Genomic DNA, 24,162 nt, shown 5'->3' on the forward strand with positions numbered 1-24,162 from the left:
CTAGACGTACTCATCGAGAATACGCAACAAGGTCTCACAACAGATGTTTTCTATAAACCTACAGATAGAAATAGTATTTTACGTTTTGACAGTAACCACCCACGACCTATGGTTAACTCTCTACCCCTCAGCCAACTCTATAGAGTTAAACGAATAGCTAGTGATGATGAGAAATTGCAGAAAAACACTAAACTGATGTTATCAAAATTCAAACAACGAGGATACCCCAATAGGGTACTTCTCGACAACAAACACAGGTTGGAACGCAAAAGTAGGAATGAGCTTCTATCACCCACACAATCAGAAAACAAAAGTGAAAGGATCCCCTTCTTCTCCACCTATTGTGACACAAGCACACAAGTAGCATCCATAGTGAGGAAACACTGGAGGCTACTACAAAGTGACCCCACAGGAGTGCCAGCACTACAGTATCCCCCTATACTCTCATATAGAAGAGCTAGAAACATCAGGGATCGAGTAGTTAAGACTGATATAGGTCCATCCAAGACATCAGTACAAAGAGGCATACTAGGCCCTATTCGAAAAGGGTGCTACCCATGTCGCACATGTATCAATTGTTCCCATGTCATCAAAGGTGACACATTCACCCACAAAGGAACACAGTTCAAGATACACCATTATCTAGATTGCAATAGCGACTTCGTTATATACTTACTCAGTTGCCCATGTGACTTGAAATACGTGGGAGAGACCACACTTGACTTCAAGACGCGATTTACGCAACACAGGTATACAATTCGCAAAAAGAAAAAAGACTTACCGGTCAGCCGACATTTCACCAAGGCAGGGCACAAGGAGAGTGACTTGAAATGCATGATTATAGATCACATTCCTACACTGAGAAGAGGCGGCAACCGAGAAGCCATACTCAGGAGATGTGAATTAAGATGGATACAGAGACTAGGGACCTTACAACCCCATGGTCTAAATGTTGAGTACAACTCGAGTGGGCTTGTGTAATCACATATTCCCTTGTTGTTGACGGTAATAATGGTGCCCTTAGGTATGGGTCGTCCTTCGGCACATTGTGTAGCCCTCCTGGTGTTCTTCTGTGTAGGTTAATGTATAGTATGGGGAAAACATCCCCGCCAGTAATGAATCAGACCTTTAAGGCCTGAATATTGATAATACTGTAATATGATAATCTACTTTATTTACTTATTCTTTTGTTTCCATTTTCCTAGACATATTTGGAATACTTAACCCTCATCGGATGGATCACAAACCCCCGAAAGTCTCGTGCCTTCCACTTTTTTTTGTCTTTTAACAAATTACATCCGTATCACCGGAGCAGTCACATTATCCACCTCTTCATGCCGTGGGCTATGATAATTTATTTGTTTAGTTTTCTACCCGACAGACACAGAAAAGCATTGGTCGTAACCATCAGGGATAACGCCAGAGGTTTTCACCTCAGACTGTGACCATTACTCCAGCAACACCAGGTAAGACGTCGGAACAGAACAACGGTGGTCCATATACAGGATACCGTGTTCAACCCCAACGATCTGAGCTTGGTGACATGAGTGGTGATTTCACTACTTACTGTCATTTTCAGGCCCCTGGTTATGGAGTGTCACAGCATTGCATGTAACCTAATATGGGACCCGACTATGCCTGTGTGTTTCTTTTCCCCTTTTTTTCCCTCTTTTTTCCTCTTTTCCCTTACCCAAAATGGCGCCCGACATCGCAATAGCAAGTGCACATGCGCCAAGATCACGTGAACGGAGCCCGCCCACGTGACTATGACGACTTCCGGTGACGCGACTTCTACATCACCGACACTTCCGGTGTCCTGCCCCTCCTGTTTACGATTTGATGAATGGAAAGCCGAGACTAGGGGCGGTCCTACAACCGATGGGAGGGCACTACTCCCTTCACTTATACCTACACTTGCATTGTTCACCTATTTAATGATGTAATTTCATTGTACACAATATATTACTGCACTTTGATATTTCATATGTACCACTTGTAATAAGCACTACCATATTTTGTGAAAGTCTGTTAATGATTGCTATAGTCCGCGCACGGACCAATAAGAAGTAAGACTGGCCCTTATAAGTTTGCATACTGGCCATGTATACTATGCTTGATAAAGGCTCTGTGAGAGCTGAAACGTTGCACATGGAATAAAGACACCCCCATCGTTTTTACCACTACTTTGGAGTGCTGCCTGTTTTTGAAAGAGTACGTTAGATAGATAGATAGATAGCTCTGGTGTCATTGGTCAGCAGCAGGCACTCGTGATGAGGTGACAGGAGGCAGGCTCCGCCCCTCCATCTTGCGGATTGTAGTTTTTTGAGAGCTGGAAACTCTGGTTGCTATGGGCCAAAAAAGGTACTAAATGAGGACCGAGAGGGAAAATACCTTGAGGAATGATTCCCAGGGACACCTGGAGCAGAATTATGTATTTTAGGTTTTTTTGCTCAGAATGACGGTTACACTTTAAATTAATGTGAGCTGCCAAAGACATCATCACATCCAGAGTGGCAGGAAAATATCTTCCAGCTTTGATTCAATCTGTTAAACCTGCCTTCAATGCAACTTCTAAGGCATCCTTATTCTAAAATAAGTTTTCAGCAGGGGTATAAAACTGGATGGCATATTTTCCTACTACCGAGTTAAACATGGTTCTATAAAGACTGTATGAAGGTGGGTAGCTCAGTGGGCGGTAGCTATTAACTAACACCTTTTCAGCCAGTGTCTAAAAGGCTTGAGCAAACCCCATCCCCCCAATTTTCAAACAGGAGACCATGAGTCATAAAACTTTCGGACCAATATGTTGGTTATGGAAGTTAATGTCAGGAAATCACAGTGCCCCAATTCCCAAGGCTCTAGCACCCTTGGGTCCAGATATATATATATATATACACACACACACAGGATGGGACCATAGCAAATGGGTTCGATTTGGTATCAATGTGATCCAGGGATTCACCCAGATCCAATGAAACCAGAATTATGACCCTACGAACCCCCCTAGGGCAGCTATGACTTCTCCAAGGTTCTGGACTTAATACCAGGTAGGAGGGTCATATGAGCTCTCCTGGGGGTGGGCAGAGGTGTGTGCCTAATATAATCAGAACACCCCTGATGCCTCTTGTCTTTTGTCTGGGAAACCATTTGCAAAGGAAAGATCTTAAATGTGTGGACTATCATGTTCCATTAGGTCTACACATAAGGTAACTAACATACGGATTGCGGATACTTGGAGTTCTACCTGTGTATTTGTAATCTGTTTAACTATATATATCTATTGTGTCTACTGTTTGTCTAGTTTGCCCTTAAGGCAATTAAATATAAAATTTAACCTGCTCTTTTATCTCGATCCACGAACCCCAATGTCCGTGTCTCATTTATATACATGCTACTGGGTTGGTTCCTCACTTTATATAATCCCATTACAGAGTGGGCTTATATGAAAGGAGAACTGGTGGAAGCTTAATTGGGTTGATAAGGTTCTGTTTCACTGAGGCTAGGGAAAGGGGTCTTATAGCCATTCAGGGTTGTCATTTATTGTTGTGCCATATCCAAAAGCTGAGAGGACAACGTTACATCAGTTCCTGCACCTCTCAGAACCTGTGTGTTCTGGGAGTGTCTAAAAAGGATAATTAAGTGAACTTGCGTACCCTTCAGGGATCCGAAACATCACGGTTTCCTTCACAATGCCCATACTGGCAAAGATAGAAACAATGCTTTCCTAATCTTTAAGACATCTGTGACAGACTGTCCCCTCTGAATAGCAATTTTGTTGCCAAGTAATGGTTTATTTTCTACTTTCATCCTCACCTCTGCTGTTTTAGAGTTGTCTCCGACATCTGTAATTTTCACTGGTGTTGAGCGTTGAGATACAGACCCTTCATCTTCCTTATCTGTTCCAGAATCATCATCAGAACTACTAGACACAGCCTCCTCACTTGGGGGAGGAGGAGCACTTGCTGCAGTTTTCCGTTGTAATACAGCTTCTTCTTTTGTGTTGCTGCTGCAAAAGTAGGAAATGGTTGTAACTACATAGTCAGAAATATATTTTCAACTTTGAGAAATATAAACTATCATACACAGTTTTGTTGCACACTATTCTAAGGTAGTTTTGAGTATATTGCAAAGGAACCGGTACGTAGATTTCGAGCCTCTGAAACAACAGAATGCCATCATGCAATTAGGGTTTAGGTTCCTAAAGCTTTTAACTTGCTTGTGTCAGTGGCCATGTCCCCGAGATTCCAGTTGGTAAAGATGGCAGAGGTGATGTTTACAGCATATGCAGTGAAGCACAAGTGGTAATATAGTGGCTGTTAACCACTCAGTCTCTAATGGACCGTATCTTTCTGTAAGTAATCAGGAAACCAACCAGATCTTTCACATAGTTATCCATTTGGAGGATGGGCCAGTATTTTTCCAATATCTCTCTTGCCTCCTCAGCCCCATTATCATAAGTGCCTATGAGTCTTACTTTTTTTTCTTGTGTTCATCTTGTGTTGGTTGGGCCCCGGAACAAAACAGTATAATGTTTTTGTAAGCAGAATTGGTATGCCTTCCTTAAAATTTTATTTGAGTATCCCCACTCTATGAACCGTTTTCTCAGATCATTGGCCTGTTGCTGAAAGTCCTTATCTAAGCTTCAGTTTTAGAGTTTGATGATTTCGTTATCAATAAATCTAATAAGGGGATTTTTTTTTCATTAATGTCTGATATAAATTGCAAACCAATATGGGTATGATTTAGCAAACTTGCAAACCCTTTGAAGGCCAATGGTCCACCCTTCCACAGTATGAATATATAGTTAACCCCTTACCGCTCAGTGCCGTACTAGTACTGCGATGGCTCCCGCTATTAGAGCTCTGCACCAAAGCCGAGCTGGCATCGGTAGTCGCAGTGTGTAGTACCGCAGTAGCACCCGCTGCTGGAGTGGGCTCCGATCATGGGTGTTTAACCCATTAAATGCCACAGTCAGCTGTATGCTAACACAGCATAGGCTGACACAACTAATACCCTGCAATACATCAGATGATGGCTTGTTCATGTCCGACGATGCAAAGTATAAAAATAAAGTTATTCAAATAAACTAATACATCAATAAAAATGCCCATAAGTATAGTATAACCGCGTCCGTAACAACCCGTAAAATAAAAGTAAAAAGTGAACCTGCATGATGAACGATGAAAAAAAATTTTTATCCCACAAAAAATGCAAAAAAGTGATAAAAAAAACATAAGTACTCCAGAATGATACTGTTGCAAAGTACAACATGTAGAGCAAAAAAAACAGCTCCATAGCCAAAAAAGTAAAAAGTGTTATGCTACATTAGGCATATTAGTAAAAAAGTAAAAAATCCAGTACAGAATTTATGCTTTTCCTGCCCTCAAAAAAAAAAGTTCCTAAATTTTCATTAGGGGATACCAACCCCAAAATGATAACACTGGAAAAAGCATCTCATTGCGCAAAAAAAATGCCATCACATGGCCCCAACAACGAAAAATCTAAAATTTTATAGCCTACAAAAGAAGCCAATGAGGAAATCCTGGCAGCTGCAGGGCTCTCCTTCCCTCCTGCGCCTCATTGTGCGCCTATAAAACAAGTAATGGCCACGTGTGCAAAGTCTCTGTACTCAAGAGAAATTGCATAACAAATTGAGTTTTCTCTTTTTGTCTTTTGGAAATGTCTAAATTTTATGGCTTAATAAACGCATAAGTGACATAATTTGACCATTCTAAATTTCACCTACATTTTGATTGAATTACTATGAAGAACTCAATGGGTTAACAATCTTCCTAAAAGTTGTTTCTGTTAGTTTGAGGGGTGCAGATTTGAAAATGGGTTGATATATAGAGTTTTTTGTATGCTAAATATAAATTGCATTCAAAACCGTAATTATCCCCAAAATAGTCAATTTTGAAAATAATGAAAAGCGATATTCGAATTGTAAGCTGCGTGACCTCAAAATAAATTATCCAGACATTTCAAAAAAATTATGAAAATGTAAAGTAGACATATGGGAAATGTTATTCAGCAACTTATTTAGATGGTAAATCTATCTGACTGAAAACGCAATGATTTTGAATTTCGAAAATTCATAATTTTTTTTCTTTTGTAAATAAACTCAAAACTTATCAGCCAACATTTACCACTAAAATGAAGTACAACATGTGAAAAAAAAATCTCATAATCGCTTTGATAAGTAACAGTGTTCAAAAGTTATAACCATATAAAGTGACGCAAGTCAGAATAAAAAAATGGGGCTGAGCCTTAAGCTATAAACTGGCTACGTCCTTAAAGGGTTAATGTATCGAAGAAGGAGATTTATACTTTCGACCCCAGGTCGAAATTCCTTGTTAATGACAGTCTTTCTCAACGGTTAATACCCTAAATGTTGAAGAATGTCAGTTAAATTAAAAGGGAGTAGAACTGTATCAATGTACAACCCAATGTTTTGGCAGAGAGAATTTACCCCTGATACAACTGGTCTCCCTTTAAGTGGTGTAACCCCCTGATGTATTTTAGGCAGGCAATACAGTGCTGCTACTATGGGTGCGTTAGGGGTCAAAGACTCTAATTTGTCATCATTGATGAGATTATCCTGTTTAGCTTGTATAAGAATGATCTGTGCAAACATATATACATCAGTGGGGTTAGACATCAAGATCTCATATCCTGTCATATTGCTGAGTAAGTCAAGACACATTTTGCACTACGCTTTTCTATTAATGATAACAATATTTTCGCCTTTGACAGTTTTATGCTGTTTGCCCGATCTTTTTCCGGATTACATAGAACTCTGATTTCCTTTACCGTATGATGGTGCATGATTTTAAATGTTTGAGATTCTTCAATTCAGCACTTACCATTTCCAAAAAAATGTCAGAGGATATATCATCCTGTGATGGCATTTTAGTGCTTCTCTTTTTAAGTGTAGTGAAGGGGTGAACACCAGCCCCTTTGGCTGGTCTAACTTTATCTACCAGGTCCGGAGCAATGTCCAGTTCACAACCAGATTTTTCGGCTTTCTTTCTTGAAAAATCTCTGCCAGCTGAGTTTCCTGGCAGAGACATTAAGGTCCTTTGCATCAAAATTGCGAGTAGGAACAAATGACAGCTCTTTTGAAAGGACTGCTATTTGTTCCTTAGTGAGGGAATACATTTTTGTGGTAAATTAATTATTTGGGTGGGACGGTTTGATTAGGTTTGGTATTTCTGTTTCACAGTGGGTAAGGATTTTCTAAAAAACAATTAGCTGTTGGACATCCCGTTTTGTCTTTATGTGTTCCCTCCCTGTCCATGATTTCTGCATCAGTGTATGATGCTTTGGTGTCAGGGACTCTCAGTTGTTGTGTATATTATCAAGTATATCAAGTATATTATTAACCCTGTTACCATTAAAGTCTTGTAAATCTCTAATAAACTTTTGCCACAAGTAAAGTAAACAGGTCTGAGACCATAATCGGTCTCAAACCAACCAACAGGTTTCCTTTAAAAGAAAAAAAAAAACTGCAAACTATGGACATAGTAGGGCAGATTTGTTCTAGTTGCCCATGGAAACCAACCAGAGCTCAGCTTTCATTTTCCCACATCTATTTAAAAACATTACAGCTCTGATTGGTTGCCATGGGCAAGTAGAACAGTTTTACCACAGACAAATCTGATAAATGTCCATTCTGTACATACCCATAGTGTGTGTATGTATATATATATATATATATATATATATATATATATATATATATATAAAAATATTACAAGTTTATTGATGAAAAACTAACATAGAGAAAATCTATTTTTTTAGTATTACGGTTATTTCGCAGGCATAACTTTAGTATTTTTCTATTACAGCGTTCACTGTGCAGGTCCAGTGAGCCAACACACTGCAATACAAATGTATTGTAGTGTGCTACAGTCGGGTCCTCTTTGGATGCAAGGCCGACTTACAGGAAGATTGGGCAGCCGCGGGGCACTTGTCGGACCCTGGGGCTGCAATCTGAGGATCAGACTTCCCCTGGTAATTGGTATGTGAGAGGGGTGGTTCGATCCACACAGAAGCCCCTTACACAGGACCGCAGCATGTAAGGAGTTAACACCCATGATACAAGGAATCTCTCGTAGAGGGTGTCCGTTGTAAATTACAGCAGACACCCACAGCTTTTGGCACCAGCGGGTAGTAATAGTATGGCACTTGTTGGGAAGTTACCAAGGCCTGTGCTGTACCATCACATCCCACGTCGGGAAGGTGTTAAAGACTGAGATTAAAAATATACCGATATTTAGTTTTACCTCTTGAACAAATAAAATGCAGTTAGTGAACAAAACAGGAATTAAAAGCACACTTTAAGTTTAAACAGATTGTGAACATTGTGACTAACCAACCATTCCAAACATATAATATGATAATTATAGTCCTTGTTTTCATTAACTCCTTAAGGAGGTTGCCATTTTATAGCTTAAGGCTCAGTCCCATTTTTGTATATGGTTATAACTTTTGAACACTGTTATTTATCAAAGCGATTATGAGACTGTTTTTTCCTCACATGTTGTACTTCATTTAGTGGTAAATTTTGGCTGATAAGTTTTGCGTTTATTTACAAAAACAAAAGAAAAAAATTATGAATTTTTTGAGAAATTTACCATTTTCGAAATCCTTGCGTTTTCAGGCAGATAGATTAACCACCCAAATAAGTTGCTGAATAACATTTTCCATATGTGTACTTTTCAAAAATGATCAAAATGTAATGTATGGATAATTTATTTTGATGTCACGCAGCTTACAAATCGATTATCACATTAAAACCCCCCTTCATAATCAACCCATTTTCAAATCTGCACCCCTCAAACTATTAGATACAGCTTTTAGGAAGATTGTCTATCCCTTGAAATCTTTATAGTAATTGAATCAAAATGGAAGTGAAATTTAAAATGGTCACATTTTGTGGGTTATTTGTTCATTTAGCCCTAAAATTTACACATTTACAAAAGATAAAACCCATCTAAAAATTTGTCCCGAGTACAGAGACTCCATACATGTGGCCATTACTTGTTTTATGGGCGCACAGCAAGGTGCAAGAGGGACCTGCAGCTGCCAGGATTTCCTCATTGGCTCCTTTTCTAGGCTATAAAATTTTGGCTTTTTCGTTAGTGGGGCTATGTGGAGGCATTTTTTTTTTTGCGGGATGAGATGCTTTTTCCAGTGTTACCATTTTGGGGTTGGTATCCCCTATTGTTGAAAATTTAGGAACTTTTTTTTTGGAGGGCAGGAGTAGAGAAGCATACATTTTTTGTGTTCACTGTATAACATAATAATCATGTTATCTTTATTCTATGGGTCAATACGATTATTGGGATAGCATACTTGAATATTTTTTCTTATGTTTTACTAAATTTGCCAAATAAAACCCTAATGTGGAGACAAATCTATCATTTTTGCATTGCCGTCTTCCAACTGGCATAAAATGTTTACTTTTTTGGCTACAGAGCTGGTTGATGGCTTGTTTTTTGTGCGGCATGTTGTACTTTGCAACATTATCATTCTGGAGTACATATGTTTTTTTGATCACTTTTTATTGCTTTTTTGTAAGATTAAACAGGTAAAAATCATAAATTTTGGCGGGTTTTTTTTACATCTTTTTTACGACATTCATCGTATGAGTTCAATCATTATTTACTTTTATTCTACAGGTTGTTAAGGACACGGTGATACTTTATATGTGGGGTTTGTGTTATGATTTACACTTTTTTGTGCATTATATGTCTCTTTATATGTTTAGGGGCTTATGGGCATTTTAATTGATTTATTAATTTATTTTATATTGAATAACTTTTTTATTTTTTTACTTTTTTATTAGCTCCACCATGGGACATGAACAAGCAATCATCTGATATATTGCAGGGTATTAGCTGTATCATCCTATGCACATGCATAGGTTGACATTGTGCCTTTAAGATGACATCATAGATGCCATCTTAATGGCATTGCCTGCACTGGCTGCCATAGGAACGATCGGCGTTTCCCCGAAGAAGGTGAGGGGGGGCCATCATGAGGCACAGACCACTGGAAGACAGGTTAAACACCCACACCCGCAGGTGTTACTCGGGGACTCCCAATGTCGGCTCAGCTCCTATGCAGAGACAAACCGGCATCCGTTCAGTGTCGTATGGTGCTGAGCACTAATTGCAAGAGGACGCACAGTACTAGTACGGCACAGAGCGCTAAGGGATTAAACAATATGTATATTCCCTGTCAACAGGACAGTGGATAAAAATCTGATTGCAGGGTTTCGATTGCAGTTTTTTTTCTCTTTAAAGTGTAACTTAAATTTTAAACAAAATTGCATTAAAAAAGTTCTAATAGTGCTAATATTTAGAAATATGTTTGTGTCCTTCTATTCATGTATTTCTTTTTTTTATGCAGTTTGTAAATCAGCTTTCTGTCAACAAAGTTGCACTGACAAACCACAGCAGTTTACTTGTTAGGTGCTGCATATGGATGCCACCACCTTGGTTTGCCGATCAGTTACTATGACAGCTAGAAGCATTTTAACAACATACAATTGTATTCTGGTATATTGATCACATCCCCTAAAATTTAAGTACCCTATGTGGCCTGAAAAAAGAGTAAACATTTTTTTAAAGGTATTATTTCATAACTAAACTATATTAATTTGGTATCTCTATAAGCATATTGATCCAAAGAATAATGGAGAGGTGTCAGCTCGACCGCTGTAAAAATAAAGCCCATCAAAATATGGCTATTTGGAATTTTTTTCATAGAGAATCGTGGATAAAAATTCCTCCTAAAGTTTTCTAAAAGAAAAAAAAGTAAAAAAGTAAAAAAGCGATGGGTTTGTCTTAAAGAGGTCCAAGGAAAGAAATGCTTGGAAAAGTTTATATTTAGCCTGCATATCTGCCTGAGGTGAATGGACCTCAGATGGCTTTTAGATAATGCAGCTTTTCGGTGGCAGTTTACTTAAAAGGGCATTTCAGCAAATTAATGTTATTACAGTATTTGCATGATGAAAAAATTATATAATTTTTCTAATATACTTTCTCAATTCCACGTGGTTTTCTAGTTCTCTGCATTTTATAGGAAGCGTCTATGTTTACTTCCAGTAGACAGAAAACTGACCATGGTCACACAGGGGCACAGCTCGTTAGTATCACAGAGAGTAATCAGAGCAGTGTGATATAATGAGCTGCACATCTGTGTGACCATGGTCAGATTTCTGTCCACTGGAAAAAAAATGAATCTTTCTATAACATGTCAGCAGGCAGAGATCTATAACTTTTCATTATACAAATAATAGCATTTATTTGCTGAAATGGAAATACCATTACCAATACCATTTACCATTTAATGAAGTGTATAACACAGTTTAGTATCCTTAATTGCATAGGACTTCCAGCATCAGGTGTCCTGTATTTTGTATTACAAAAAAAAAACATACATTGAGGGAGCTTTATCACTGCTTCTACTCCAGTTTTCTGATTCTTTTGTGAAAGAATCACAAATTCTTGTGCAGGGCAAAAATTTGCAATTAAGGTAGTGAGTAAGTAAGTGTGGTGGCCGACGGAGCAGGTGGGCAAAGGGCGTTCCAGCCACATACCTGCGTAATTTTGAAAAACCTTTTAGTTCACAGGTTTTTACGCAAAACTACACCAGGTTGGGCCTGCCATAGTTTTGCCCGGCGGGCTGAAGCCTCTTGATTGATCCGGCGTGACATGGCCACTATCATACCCCGGCAAGGGAGCACTAAGATATATTTAGATATAATGATAATATCTCTCCCCTGTTGAGTTTCTCCTAGAAGAAAAGCAATGGTCCCATTGTAAGCGGATATAAATGAAAGAATCCTTATTTATGGCTAGGAATGTTATAGCTACCCGCTGGATGAGGGACAGATACCCCTCACCATTGCAATGGAAGGGTTTTGTGCATGAAATCAACCCCTACACACTATGATGTCTGCGTTGGGACGCAGAGCTGGAGCACTGCAAGAAAGAAGAGGACTTGCTGGAGGGAGCTTTGAAAAGGTGAGTACATAATTCATTCTTTTTTAATATTCTGGGCATACCTTGGACAAGGGGCTGGATTTATATTGGGGGCAGGTCCTACATATTAGGGGGCAGGGGCTGCCTGGCTATCCACCGGGAGGCAGGGGCCGGCTGGCTATCCACCGTGAGGCAGGGGTCGGCTTGCTATCCACCGGGAGGCAGGGGCCGGCTGGCTATCCACCGGGAGGCAGGGGCCGGCTGGCTATCCACCGGGAGGCAGGGGCCGGCTGGCTATCCACCGGGAGGCAGGGGCCGGCAGGCTATCCACCGGGAGGCAAGGGCCGGCAGGCTATCCACCGGGATCCAGGGGCCGGCTGGCTATCCACCGGGAGGCAGGGGCCGTCTGGATATCCACCGGGAGGCAGGGGCCAGCTGGCTATCCACCGGGAGGCAGGGGCCGGCTGGCTATACATTGGGGAGCAGCGGGCTTGCTAGCTATATACTGGGGAGCAGGGGGCTGGCCATATACTGGGAACAGAGGGCTTGCTATATACCAGTCAACATGAGATAGCTCGCTATATACTGGGGAAGGGGGCTGGAAAGCAATATACTGGGGCTATGGGCGGGCCGCTATATACTAGGGGGCATAAGCTGCTGCCAATATATTGGGGTTCATGGGCTGGCTAGCTAAATACTAGAGGGCATGGGCTGGATCGCTATATACTGGGGGCATGGGCGGGCATGCTGGCTAGCTATATACTGGGTGGAGGCTGTGACCAATGCATTTCTCACCCTAGGCTTATACTCAAGTATATATACATAATAGGCATATAGAGCACCATTCAAGTTGAGTCTCCAATTAGCATGTTAAAAAAAGAAATACAGCAATTGCTTGGCAATGAGAGGTTTAATATTTATTCAGAGTATGTTTAACCTTCACAGGAATTGCCAATAAAATGCCATTACCTCCCCAAGCAGAGCAGGCATGTAGTGTTACACATGCAATTTATATCTGGATTTTACTCATCTCACTTCCTACACAAAAATCATTGGCTTTGCTTATATTTATATACCCAGTTCTAGTATGATGAAAAATTTGATACCAAATGCAAACATAAGTATTTATATATAAAAAATATTGTAAGGGGATTAGGTAGGGGGGTACACAAATTGAATCTAAATGGATTTGGACTCTAAACACTGTATATCCCTTAGGGCTTAACGAAAATTTTGGGTTTTCTGCCTTTCTGTGATCATTTTGATCTTCTACCCAGATCTAGTGTGACCTTTGCCTGCTAAGCCTGCGAATATTCCTAATTGTTGCTTTTGTTATGTTTGTCAATGTCATTTTAATTATTCAAGTTTTTTTTTATCGAAATATTGGTGGTTGCACACCTCCAGGTACTATTATCTCTTTCCACTATAGGGGATCATTTACGTGGATACAACACACTATTAGGCTATATTCACACTGCCGTTGCCCGCCCGTACCGTACCGTAGCGGGCAACGGCAGTGTACGGGGAGAGGAGGAGGAGGTGAGCGCAGCTCACCCCCGCCCCTCTCCATAGCAACCTATGGCGCACGGCGCCGTATTACGGGAAAAGGTAGGACAGGTCCTATCTTTTTCCCGGGTACGGAACGGTACGGTGCCGCACGTGTGCGGCACCGGACCGCTCCCGTAGGGTGCCGTGCGCCCAAAGAAGTGTATGGGGGACGTATATCGGCCGTATATACGTCGGCCGTATATACGTCCCCCATACGTTAGTGTGAATGTAGCCTTAGGGGATTAAAATTCAATTCTTTACTGATACACCCCCGGTAGCTTCAGTTGAGAGCGTGCCCTATGGGTACACTCCGGTGCCGCATTCCAGATACAGTGTGAGGGAATAGAATCCATTCTCTATTGTTTTCACATTCCACGTGTTTTACTATACTCAAGTATCCCACCATCCCCCCCGTGTACACAGATCATTTTACACTGATAGCTCCTTTTGATGGCTATTGGAATGTGGGCATGATCAGTAGGTTCCTTTGTCCCAAGAACCTATAAAAACTGTCTGCTACCTAAATAAATTGTAATTCTTTCAAACATGTGAAGGTCTGAGTGATTCACCGAGCAGCTCGTACTATACAATGATTTGGAAACACATCAACACTTGGCGCCCGAACAGGGACCTGGGTTTGCATGACGCCTACCGGAGAATTTAGGGATCATCCTTTCAGGACAGACAGGCCATGCAGCTGCACAAAAAGGTAAGAAGCTTTTTCTTACAAATTGCTCTGTCTCTCCTTGTTTGGATTCCCCACATCCGGTGAGTTGTGTGGCTAAATTGCCCAGTCCAAAGAATCTTGTTAGTTTATTTGAAAACTCCATGTGATGTGTGGTAGTGTATATGGGTATTGTGTGAGTTGAACATGTGTGTTTGATAGCGCTATTGTGATACTGTAATGTAATGGTTTTAAGAAAGATTATATCCTGGAATAGCCCCCTACCTAAAGAGTCAGCCTAGAAGAGCAGTTGGTGGATCGTAATTCGCTTGAGACAAAGGAGACTGAGTTTGGACAGTCAAACTTTATAAATTTATTTTGTGTGGTAGGATCCAAAGCTGCTTCAAGGAAGGGGACTGCGGTCATTTCTTGACGGGCAAACGGTTTAGGAAAAATTATTAAATTAAATAAAAGTGGTTAAAACTGCCCTAAGGAAGAGTGACTGCGAGTGTGTGTCGGCACTAGAGAAATATAGAAAATTATGGGAAAAATTTGCTAGGTAGGATGAGAGGCAATTCGGAGGGAAACCAGTACTACAGATCTTGAAAGAGAGAGGGAAAGAGGCTGTAAAAGGATGTCAGAGAATGTTGGAAAAGGACAAGTATATCAAAAGATGGTTGTTTGTATGTTGGTAAATGGAAAGGTTCTTAAAAGAACAAAGGCTGGTTGCATGATAATGATACGACGGAAATTGTAAGTGGATAGAAGAAAGTTACAGAGGAAGTGACCAGAGGAGGTTATAAAGAAACAGCCATAGGAAATTGTGTGTTGTATGAGTGTTATGACGATGACGGACAAAAACGTTGGACAGACAAAAGACAAAGACAACATTCAGGAAAAATTCTACCTTCACCCTAAAATGGTGGATGTATCGCAGAGTGTATGGAAATACCCAGACTGGTGGGAGACGTGTGCAATGTGGCACCTAGACCCAACCCCCACACTGGAATATATCCGGTCATGACTAGATTAGGAAAAGTGCGGGCTCCAACAGGACAAAGACATAGTCTTCAGATGTTTCTCCTGTAGGGGGCATCTCACTTTGATATACTTTAGTATACCAGTGGTATGGAGAATGATGCATTGCCTAGAGATCTTTGGATTTGCATCCACAGTCCCCTCAGCTGTATTTAGCTGTATTTGGCTATTGCTGTAACTTTAAAGGATAACTAAGATATAGTACCCTGGGAATAAATGTGGGAGACTGTGCCTTCTTATCTAAGAGTCACCTCTCAGAACTTCAAAGTCCAAAAACCCGGGTAGTAACATATTTGTTACAGATTTTGGTCTTCTGTGGGGAGAGCTCCTGGACGGTTGTGCAGTCCCTATTGGATTCCCTGAGCTGACCCTTGCCAGATACTGTAGATGTTCTATGAGTTTATTACTTTATACAGCCCTGCAGATTATGGCAAAGATATAAATATGTGTTTTGTCTATATCATGTGTAGTGCTAATGGTATTTCATCAGAGTTACCAAATGTGAGGAAAGCACAGCACACAATTTTGGAGATTGTTCATTGCAGGCTTGGACCTGAGACATCTTGTGATTTATGTTTAATAACATCAGACATGTAGTGTAAAACTTTATAATACACCTAATTTGTGTAGGATGATACAGTGAACTTAGATGTTACAATGGTGTGTTGGATTCCTTCTTTGTTCTCCTGGTATGCTGGGACACGTAGTACTACAGACACCACAGGGAGAAGGAGGGGGCTGCCTCCCCCCTTGTCTCAGTGAGCACAGGAGGACAACGTGGACCCTTCTTGGTTTTGTATCCTACTGCTGCTTATGCATATAAAGTTCCTGTAGTAGTTTTGGACTATCCTGTTACTATTTCACCTCTTCATGACTAGAAACCTCGGTTATAATGTGCCCTCTTTATGATGTATTGAATCCAGCTCCACTACTTTTGCTAGATTCAAAGGGGGGAGACAGGTTGTATTTAAAATTTTCTATTAATTTAATGATAAATGAACCAGTTACCTTTTAATATGTCAAAACTGAATATATCATTAATCTGCATTTTGAGTTTTTTTGTAGATGGCTTTAGAAACCAGGAATGAGGTTAATTCTACATCAGATATGCAGTGGTCACACAACATGAGGTAACAGCAGCAGAACCACTCCTGACCTACCTGTCTGTACAGGAGGCGGAGGTGAGGGCAATGATGGAGGGGTGTAAAGTGGCAGAGGGTAAGAATGTGACTCTTTTGGGATTCCTTATGATTCCTACCCTCATATAGTAAGTTTATCAACAACTATGAGACTTTGAAATAGCTGATAGAGGCCTTAGTGTTACAATAAAGGTCAATAATAGAAGGTAAAACCTATAAAGCTATAACACATGAAGTGACCATACTGGTTACCAGAAAGCCTAGGGGAAAGGAGCCTGGATCAGTACAGTCCGTGACCCTCGCTGGCCCAGTAGGGTTATCTATACTCCTGTCTTTATAGAAACAGGCTTCACAGATGAGGAAGCAAGACTGGAGTAAAACTGGGACCCAATGGATGGAGGTTGGACTATAACAAAAAGGTGAAAAGCAATGTCTGCCAAGGGACCTTTACCCTATGATGGTTCAGTGCACCCACAGGGTGAGACACCAGACTAAGACTCTATTTCCCCAGTGGTGGATACTGTCCATTTACACAAGTATGTTTATATATGCTTAGTACAATGTAGGGAGAGTAGTGAAAACCCTCATATATACACTCCGAAGTCGCTTTACCCCTTCCAGAGGTTGCAGATTGGCTAAGTACAGCTACCAAAGGTAAGTAGCTATGAACATGTGCTTGTGTGTGTGGACCTCTTTTCTGGGTAATCTGAACCCTATCCTGTAACTAAAGCAACTGTAAAGACCACAGCCAGAGATCGAGGAATATGTTAGTCCACTTTTTCTAGAGACTAAAGTAAAAATCCCTATTGGGGCAGTAATATATTTGATGACAGCTCTAGGGATTAAAAAGGCTTTTCACCTACGGAGGTTGTTTTTAGAATTGCCCCATGGATGAACATATATTTCCCTAAGGTTGTCCAGAGGTGTCATAGAGAATTGGTGGGATCTCCAAAACCTGCAGAAACATTTTTTTTCTTAGGTGCATAACCAAGTATCTGTTTCAGTTCCAGAACCTAAAGTAGCTAGAGCACAGGACCTGCACCCAGGTGAAGAGATGGTCCTGATGTGACTCACCTGAGAAGTCTTTTGAAGAGTCATCCCAAATACCTGTGACATATCCACGTGTAGAAACTACAACGAGACTGCAACAGCTGAATAAGAGCGCAGTACCCAGAGACTACAGAACATGAATCTGTGAATCTTGATGCTGCTATGGACATTATTACTCCTACCACTCCTACTACAGTGTGTGCGACGCATACCATGTCTAATAGTACTCAGGGGTTGGTAGGGTGACATGTATAAGGATATAGAGATTCTGCCCTTTACAATGGCTTGTGTTGTGATGTAATGTTCAGGATGCTCAGGAGGGAATCAGGTGAAGAGGTCAGATAAGTCCTGGATGTGTGATTAGCATATGTCAATGTACCACCTGAGCAGTACCTGAAATTATTCACAAAAGGGAGGAATTGTGAGGGAATAGAATCCATTCTCTATTGTGTTCACATTCCACGTGTTTTACTATACTCAAGTATCCCACCATCCCCCCCGTGTACACAGATCATTTTACACTGATAGCTCCTTTTGATGGCTATTGGAATGTGGGCATGGTCAGTAGGTTCCTTTGTCCCAAGAACCTATAAAAACTGTCTGCTACCTAAATAAATTGTAATTCTCTCAAACATGTGAAGGTCTGAGTGATTCACCGAGCAGCTCGTACTATACAATGATTTGGAAACACATCACATCGAGATATGGGGATATTTCCCTAACAACAGTTAACTTTTCATTAGATGATCATTGTATGTCTTTGAGTATTTGTAACCCTGCACATGTATATGAGCTCTTATCTTTTCAGCAAATTGACCCAGTATCATTCCTCAACCAACATTCATCCAAGGAATATGGAACGTTAAGTATAAACTCACCTTTTGCACTTAGCCTTGCACTTTTTATTTTGCACATCACTACTCACTGTTTTGCCCCAGTTTTGTATTTCACAACTGTTTTGCCACTTTCACGTCGCACTCATGCCTGTCACCTATCACTCCTCTTATACACGCATAAGTTTACACAACTGTATCTTTATCCCCATACACCCAATTCCTGTTTGCATGCCCCTTGCCAACACGCTTCACTTCATTCACAATTCTTGCACACACGCATCATCCTTCAGTCATCATCATTTTCATACATCCCTCAATTCACTAACCACATTTCTCATCACCCACTACACCCACATTCATATTAATTCCTCTATGTTACAACACTGGAGATCGTACTTTTATTTGTATTTTTATTTCTATATTAAGCGACATCATACAATACAATACACCCTATTCTCAAATTCATTCACACGTCACTCTCACATATTAATAACTCTCTTCACTCTCTCATCGTATTTAACATTATGTACCACCATCCATTAAGTCGATCGTATCATTCTGGGCCACACTACAATTTGATGATCACATTTACACCATGTTAACAATTCTGGCGCATCCTCTTTATTTATACACAGGTTTTGTGTATTCCACGTTCCCTTACTCACTTTCACCTGGTGCGCATGGCCAGTCTGTTGCGGCACCGAGGTCTGCGTGCGGGAGGCGTGTCCGGGAGGTCATGTGAGACAGAGCTTTGGCTCCGCCCCCCGTGACGTCGCGGGCCCGTCCCCGCCGCTGACGCGGGGCCGGCAGGCTGACCATGCGCCGCATACACAGGTGAATGCTATCCCCCAATCTGATCCGGGCCGTTCATTGGCCATCAGTTAGATATAATCCTGGAGTTTGTGCAACAACACCACCCCTTGAGAAAGACCAGGCGGGTTGAAACGCGCGTTGGGGGCTATAGGCACGCCAGGTAGTATGTCCACTTGATACACTGCATACTATATTCAATCCTGCAATTCCCATCATGGTATGATGCTATATGACAGGGTATAACCACAGGCTAATACAGGCATTATGTGATTAGTGGTATATTTGATACATTGCAGTATTTTATTGTTAATACCATCCAAGTATATGTATGAATTAATATTTTTCATGGACTGTACTTGGCGTGCTTTATCTTTTATGTCTCTCCTGAGATGTAATTTTATATTACATTTTTATCTATTTTGTATTCTATAAAATTACGTTTTATTATTATTCTTCAGCTTGTTGTATCTTCTTTAGTCCTTAATTTGTAATATGCATGCATACCCAAGAGGGCAGCTATAGCGTTCCGTGCGCTATGTAAATGTGTTTATCAACTGAATATCTTTAGATCTGTTTATTTATGATTGTCACACCTTTTTGAATTCAGTTTTGACCTGAGTCTACAGTCTGGGAAAGTGGGAATGTCCTTAGATCACCTCTACTTAGACCAACTCTTCACATCGTAAAATGCAAGTAGAAATGGGCCCTTTCGCTAGCATCAATATATTTGTGCTGAACTGTTAATGCTTATAATGATTTAAAATGTCTAAGGAAAACATTTGGCTGCAGGCTAGACACGTCCTGAATTACTAAACTTTCTAAAAACTTCCTCAATTAACTAATTTGTCAAATCAGTGGTTGAGCAGCGTCTTTAGTGCTGTTCAGTTATTTCATAAGGACACTGCCATTCTCATTTAGCAGTATGCTACCCAGGGTCAAAGTGTGATTTAGAAAGTAACTGAATTTTAAATGTTAGAAATACCAGCTCACCTGAGATGACTGCACAGTAAATGTGGAAGTGTAATGTGATTGTGAAGGTTTTAATTCAAACTCATACTAATGCATCCTTTTTATAGGTTACAAGTCCATGCCTAAAACCTAAGATATCAGAGGAACTTCTATACTCCCCGATGGAGAATTTTCAAAATAACATGTGAAATATTAAACCAGAGTATTTCAATCATAATTTATTATATTACATTGTACACATTTTATTGTACTTTTGTTTAAATCCCTGCAGTTGAAAACCGCTAATCTTGACAAGAGAGGGAACTATGTCGAAGCAGTCACTTCTAGAGCCATAAACCCTGTTTAACCCCATAACGACACACCTCATTGCCTTTTTTACATATTTAAATGTTATTGTTTTTCTGAAAGCAAAGACAAATAACAAACAACACACATTTTAAGATGTAAGGTTACACCCCTAGCAAGAACACACAAAAACAGCTCCCAGCTTGGGAGTCAACAGCTGCAGCCTACAAGACATAGGAAAAGTGGGCCAAAAGTCTTTTTGTGGAAGACAAATGGGACCCATACCATCTACTCAGAATTTTGTCTCCAGGTATTAGAAATTAGAGTTAGAGATGGAAGTTTTGTGGGAGAGGGTCAGGATTTGTCTCATCTGTTCTACTGTCCTACTTTCCCATGTCAGGAGAAAAAGGGGGTATGTATCCCTCTGGAGGGGCAGAGACTAGCTCATGGAGCAAGTACAGAGTCCCGTGTATAGCCTTGGGTGGAACATAAGGACTCAAAGGGAGTTTGGTGTGTGTTGAAAGTGTCTGGTGGGGGAAGGAAGGACATGAAATGTGTCAATTGTTGAATATGTAGAGTAGGGTCTGAAAGTAATCACCTATCGGCATCCAAATGATGCATTCAAACTGTACAAAAAAGCAGGGATGCCCATAATGTATCATAGATTATGAAAGCTTTTTTCATCCTTCTTCACATTAGGCATTGCACTGTATTCCTCTAACCCTATTCTGAGCAATATTCTGACCCATCTAGCTTCAAGCTACCTCCCCTGGCATAAACCCATGAAGAAAGAATAAATCGACTCACCAGGCTCCCAGCTCCCGTTGGATATACATCTTTGTGCTCAAGAACATTCATAATGGATATGGATTCTCTCTATAACCCCTAATAACTTTTTATTAACTTTTAATTAATTTTTTATTTCCTATCTAAATACCTCATTACCTTGAATACTGTTAGGTCTCTCAATCCCTCTTGCTGATAATGTATTCTTATTGATTGAATTCTACCTCTACGTCCCTCTGACACTGTTTTTATATTTGCTTCCATTTGTTAAATATAATTGTTACACTTAACCTTAGATTTGTATCTCTGCCTGCCCTTGATATCCGACACGAGCCCTGTTACCGCTGTGGTTCGCTATCCCACCCCAGTCACTTTACATTCATTGCACTTTTTATTCATGCACTTCATATTTTTGCACAGTTCACAATATTAATTTATATTGCACTTAGGCACCTTACCAATATATATATTTTTTGCACAGTCTACAATATAAATTTATAATGCACTTATGCACTCAGGCGCTTTAACAAAATATATTTCTTGCACAGGCTCTAGTACGATTCAGTTATTCATGCTCGTAATTGTCCCTTATACAAAAATACCCTTTCGATAATTATTGTTGTGGCGGCTGGCTATTGTTATATTCTTGGATATCTGTTTTATGTTATATTGGTACTTGCGTTCCTTGCATACGCATGCGCAACAATATGGAGTGAATGATTTTTACTATAAGTATGTGACGAGACACCCCATGTCCGCCACACCATCTGCGCATGCGCCACAATCTGCCAAGAACGCCCTATAGGAAATGCTATTACCACTTCCTGTCTCAGACGCGCACGTGATCAGTGCACTTCCGGTAAGTTGGCACGCACGCTGCACTGCTGAACCGCATGATGCGGCTGGTTCGTGCCGGATGTCCGGGGGTTGGGAGACTATATAATGTTATTCTCCATATACATTTGCACCACTGAGGAAGCCTGGTTAAGCTGGCGAAACGCGTGGGGACCTCCTTAGCTCCCGGTTCCTAACTCTTACATCTAGGCTACATAGGTAATTATGGTCTGAATTGCTGCACAGCAACTTAACTTATACCACATTTGTGGACTTGACATTTATTTGATGATATCTTCTTTTGCTGCTGTTACGTTTCTCTTGATTATAGCTATTACTTATTATTCTATAGGCACGGGGGTCTACTGGTTTGTTTTAGCACTGATAGTGCTTTTTAAATGTTTTTAAATGTATGTGTTTTGATATTTACCTATAATAAAGCTTTCATAATCTATGATACATTATGGGCATCCCTGCTTTTTTGTACAGTTTGAAATGTGTCAATTGTGCACATTGTCTGGCAGTTAGCAAAGTAGTCTGTCCTGGGAATGTGATTGCCCTCATGTAAGCGTTCTGCATAAGAAGCTTTTTCACCCTATATCGGTGTATTCTGCATATGTTATATGGTCTATCATTCTCCCTAGGCCTAAGGCCAAGAGTCCTGTGAAGCCTGTCTAGGTCAATAGAAAAGTCAGGAGGGTCACCCAGAATCTTACAGAAAATGGCCAAAGTCACAGAGCGTAAATCAGTACAGACAGGCCGCGTATGCAGATGTTATTCTGTCTATTTCTATTCTCCAAGTCATTGGTCTTCAGGGTGAGATGCTGCAGCAGTGTTGCATAAGTTATTTTTGGACAACGTCACCTCCGTCTGGTCCCTGCTATGGTTGTCACCATCAAGGGCGCCCCTATCTATCATCCAGGGACTTGTACTACAAACACTAAGGGGTTGCCCCAGGGAGAACCAGTACATCAGCCTCTCCCTCATATAATTTCTTGCATACACCACCTGCTGGAGACCTGTCAGGCTGTAGGACAGCCCTCCGGTCCCCATACCAAGCACCATGACACTAGCGTGCCTAGGCTGCAACTGCCAGCCACTCCGGTATTCTGGGCCCCGGCTGCCTCCAGGCCCTAAGAAAAAGGCTAGGCCCCGGTGGGAGATGTTGCACTTACAGTTCTCTATTCAAACCAACCGCAGGCAACGCGCCAAACGATTCTGTACAGGGGCCAGATTGTTAGAAAGTCCGGATTACTGAAGAATGGTCATGGAGAGTGGACCTCAGGAGTTTGTTCAATGCTGGAAGCTGCAGCTTTAACCCCTTCCCGCCGCGGCCCTTTTTCGATTTTGCGTTTTCATTTTTCACTCCCCACATTCAAAAATATGTAACTTTTTTATTTTTCCATGTACAGAGCTGTGTGATGGCTTATTTTCTGCGTAACAAATTACACTTCAAAATGGTGGTATTTAATATTCCATGCCGTGTACCGGGGAAAAAATTCAGTGCAGTGAAATTGGTAAAAAAAATGCATTTGTGCCGTATTCTTGTGGGCTTGGATTTTACGGATTTCACTGTGCACCCCAAATGACATGTCTACTTTATTCTTTGGGTCGGTACGATTATGGGGATACCAAATTTGTATAGGTTTCATAATGTTTTCATACATTTAAAAAAATTAAAACCTCCTGTACAAAATTTTTTTGGGAGATTTTGCCATCTTCTGGCGCTAATAACTTTTTCATAGTTTGATGTACGGAGCTGTGGGTGGTACCGTTTTTTGCGGATTTTGATGACGCTTACAATGTTATCATTTTTAGGACTGTACGACCTTTTGATCACTTTTTATAGAATTTTCGACTTTGGGCGCAATTTTCCGTTAAGGGGTTAAACGCAGTGAAAAAAACGTTATCATATTTTGATAGATCGGGCATTTTCGGACGCGGCAATGCCTAATGTGTTTATGATATTTACTGTTTATTTATATTTATATCAATTCTAGGGAAAGGGGGGTGATTTGAATTTTTAGGTTTTTTTATTATAATTTTTTTTATTTTAACTTTTTTTTAATTTTTTTATTTTTACTATTTTTCAGACTCCCTAGGCCACAGTATGGCAGTATTTGGGGATTTTACTACTCATACATTACAATGTGCTGACAGCACATTGTAATGAATGGGTTAACCCGAAGTAGCTTCGGGTCTTCGTG

The 24,162-nt window shown here is 40.6% G+C and overlaps 1 protein-coding gene across 5 annotated transcripts in view; it reads right to left on the reverse strand.

Annotated features, from left to right (window-relative positions):
* FIG4 (FIG4 phosphoinositide 5-phosphatase) overlaps nucleotides 1-24,162 on the reverse strand; it is a 279,940-nt gene that overhangs the window by 75,086 nt on the left and 180,692 nt on the right. For 4 of the 5 annotated variants that reach the window (XM_072141804.1, XM_072141806.1, XM_072141803.1 and 1 more), the window contains exon 21: nucleotides 3,814-4,006. In XM_072141804.1, coding sequence (XP_071997905.1) covers nucleotides 3,814-4,006 — 193 coding nt within the window. The remainder of the gene's footprint in view (nucleotides 1-3,813; nucleotides 4,007-24,162) is intronic. The other variant, XM_072141807.1, reaches the window with a different exon arrangement.

The sequence above is a fragment of the Engystomops pustulosus genome, chromosome 3 (genome assembly GCF_040894005.1).
Source record: "Engystomops pustulosus chromosome 3, aEngPut4.maternal, whole genome shotgun sequence".
Classification (NCBI taxonomy): domain Eukaryota; kingdom Metazoa; phylum Chordata; class Amphibia; order Anura; family Leptodactylidae; genus Engystomops; species Engystomops pustulosus.